At 28.5% G+C, this 2733-nt stretch overlaps 1 protein-coding gene across 1 annotated transcript; it reads right to left on the bottom strand.

Moving 5' to 3' along the window:
* Positions 1-500: 500 nt before the first annotated feature.
* LOC115033417 lies at positions 501-1804 on the bottom strand. Its single transcript, XM_029485924.1, has 3 exons — positions 1562-1804; positions 1280-1402; positions 501-1103 (listed from the first exon to the last, which is right to left on the bottom strand). Exons 1-3 carry the CDS (start codon positions 1709-1711, stop codon positions 882-884), a joined length of 495 nt encoding a protein of 164 aa, XP_029341784.1. The 5' UTR covers positions 1712-1804; the 3' UTR covers positions 501-881.
* Positions 1805-2733: the final 929 nt, after the last annotated feature.

A 2733-nucleotide genomic window follows, 5' to 3' on the forward strand; every position in this document is an offset into this window, starting at 1 on the left:
TGGTAAAAAGTGGTAGCAACCCGACTGCGGTATGCTTAATACTTATTTACGTTTATTCATGATAAAATAAACATCATGCTCTATAATCTATGCTCAATAATCTAAGACCGTGATCATGCTTATAAGTGATTACCACGATTTAAGATATACAGGTTGCGTATCGAACTCCCATAATTTGACCGGTGAACTGTCTATCTGAAACAGCTGGTCCCTCTACTACTAGCGCACCGAGTGGACAAGTTTTTAGTTTCTATTCCGTAATATTTTATAGCAGATAACTTTGGCTAGTGGTTGCTGGTTACTGTTTATGTCTTCTATTAATGAAATACGAGCCCACAATACAATAATAAATTAACGGGATCCGTACTATTTTATTAGAGAGCACAATTTTCAAATACAAATTACAATATTATAATTCGATATAAAACTTGTGTAATAAGTTAAATGTAATATCATAAAATGTTTTTATGTTTTTCAGAAACTATTTTGATAAGCTTACCTTTGCTCAGAACTAGTTGCTTTTCTATGGATCTTAACAAATTTTCACTGAATAATGTCAACTTATGAAAACATACAACATTTTCAGCAGTACCATATAACTTATTAATGTCAACAAACCATTTCAATGGTACATTAATTAAATTTATTGATTTGCAAATAGAAATAAATAATGGATTTGCCTCAAATAAAGTGGAAGATACCTGTTTAAATATAGTCTTATGTTAAGTTTATTTCTATTTTAAATTTTAAAATCAATATTTAATTTTACATTCACTGAAGTTATGTAAATTGAAACTGAATTTGATGAAATATGTTTTTAAAATGAAATAATATTCAAAAAATAATATAATAAATTCAATGGATTAACATAATATGATATTTTATGAAGTAATTTTGACACTGAATAATCTACTTACATTTTTTTTTTTTTTTGTTGTGGTTTCAAGTTCAGAAGTAATGGTTGATGAAAATAAATGCTCATCAAAATTACTAATATTGTCTTCAAATATAGATGTACTATTATTTGAACTTTTACTATCATTCATGGTACTATAAGAATGGTCATTCAATACATTATACGTCATACTATTTTCATCATGATTCTTAAAAAAATGCACAATATTATTAATTTAGTGATCTATCCAATACAGTTTAAAATTAATGTAAGTACAATGTCCATGGTAACAAACTAACAATATAATGATGTAATTGTTTAATAGTATACAATACTATACGTCATATATAATATTATATATAGAATATATAAATACAAATTCACCTTTCTCTTTTTAGGCGGAGAAATATCTAAGACTGCATTTTGTAAAACATCATTAATAGTTTCATTTACCACTGTAAGTTTAGGAATAGCACCAGGTCTAAGTTTTGGTATTTTCAAACATATCTAAACAAATTTCAGAAACAATCATAAACTTATTTGTTTATGTACCAATAATTGCATAGCTTTTTAAGAATCAAAATTTTGTTTTTTCTAAATATTTTTTCTATTATCTAAAATGTATGTTATAATTTTTGAAGATTATTGTAATAGTACAGTAGGTACCGTATACTTGCTGAATCCTTTCCCAGATTCCCATGTTTTTATAACGTCATTTACATCAAAATGTTTCTCACAAACTTTCGAAGTTGGTTTTAATTTTAAATTCAAAGATTTTTCCCATAAACTTCTTAGCTCGTTGTTTTTTTGGAACATTAAATTTGCTTTTACTTATCTCGTTACAATACGGAACACAACACATCTTAACCATTTTGTAAGAAGCCATTTTAAAAAGCTGGACTTTTAAATAACTAAATTAATAATGAATATACATTATGAATGTAACATATGATATTTTGTAGAATATAATCAGGATTTAAGATATCTCATAATTCATATCGCCATGAATTAAATCAGTATAATATACCTATATATAATAATGAAATATTATATTTTAATTTTTATTCATGTTAGCATATCATGAAAGAAATGCAAAAAAACGTGGTAAATTTTACCCGGGGTTTAGTACGCGAAACTGATTAAGATAATGAATAATGATATTAATATATTTAAACCACAACGAGCGCTAGTGATCGGGGGCCTCAACTGTTTCAAAAAGACGGTTCACCAGTCATCATAAAGCACTATTCGTTATAGGCCGATGTTTAACCTGTATATCTTAAATCGTGGGCCCGTCCGCCACAACACTATAGATATACTATCATTTAATCTATTCTGTGATACTATCTTAAATCGTGCCTATTATCAAAGTTTAGAGATATCAGTGGTTATCATCATTAATAATAAATGCTAAATTTTTCCGAAAATTGTGTTTTTGCATTTTGGTAAAATAGGTAGGTACGGGAGTATCCAAATTCACCCAAAATATTTTTGTCCCAATGTACAATTTTCCCAATTTTGGAATAAAAGTTAATTTGGAGAATTGTTTATTATATACATAAATAATTGGGATAATTGTTATTTAGAAACCAAAATATTCGATATATAATCTTATATAATCTTATATTATCCGAGTGATAAGCACTTGTCCGAAAAATGATAACGACCGATAAGAGTGGTTGTACGTACAGTGGTTAACCTGTGGTTACCCTGTGACCAACTTGACGTGGTGTTGCAGAGCAAGTCGGGGGATATTTTCGATTTGCGGAGCGGAGCGACGGCGCCGAGGAGCGTAGCAACGAGTGCCGCTAGCATGGCATCACTGTATGATGTTTTTT

Source organism: Acyrthosiphon pisum, chromosome X (genome assembly GCF_005508785.2).
Source record: "Acyrthosiphon pisum isolate AL4f chromosome X, pea_aphid_22Mar2018_4r6ur, whole genome shotgun sequence".
Lineage (NCBI taxonomy): Eukaryota > Metazoa > Arthropoda > Insecta > Hemiptera > Aphididae > Acyrthosiphon > Acyrthosiphon pisum.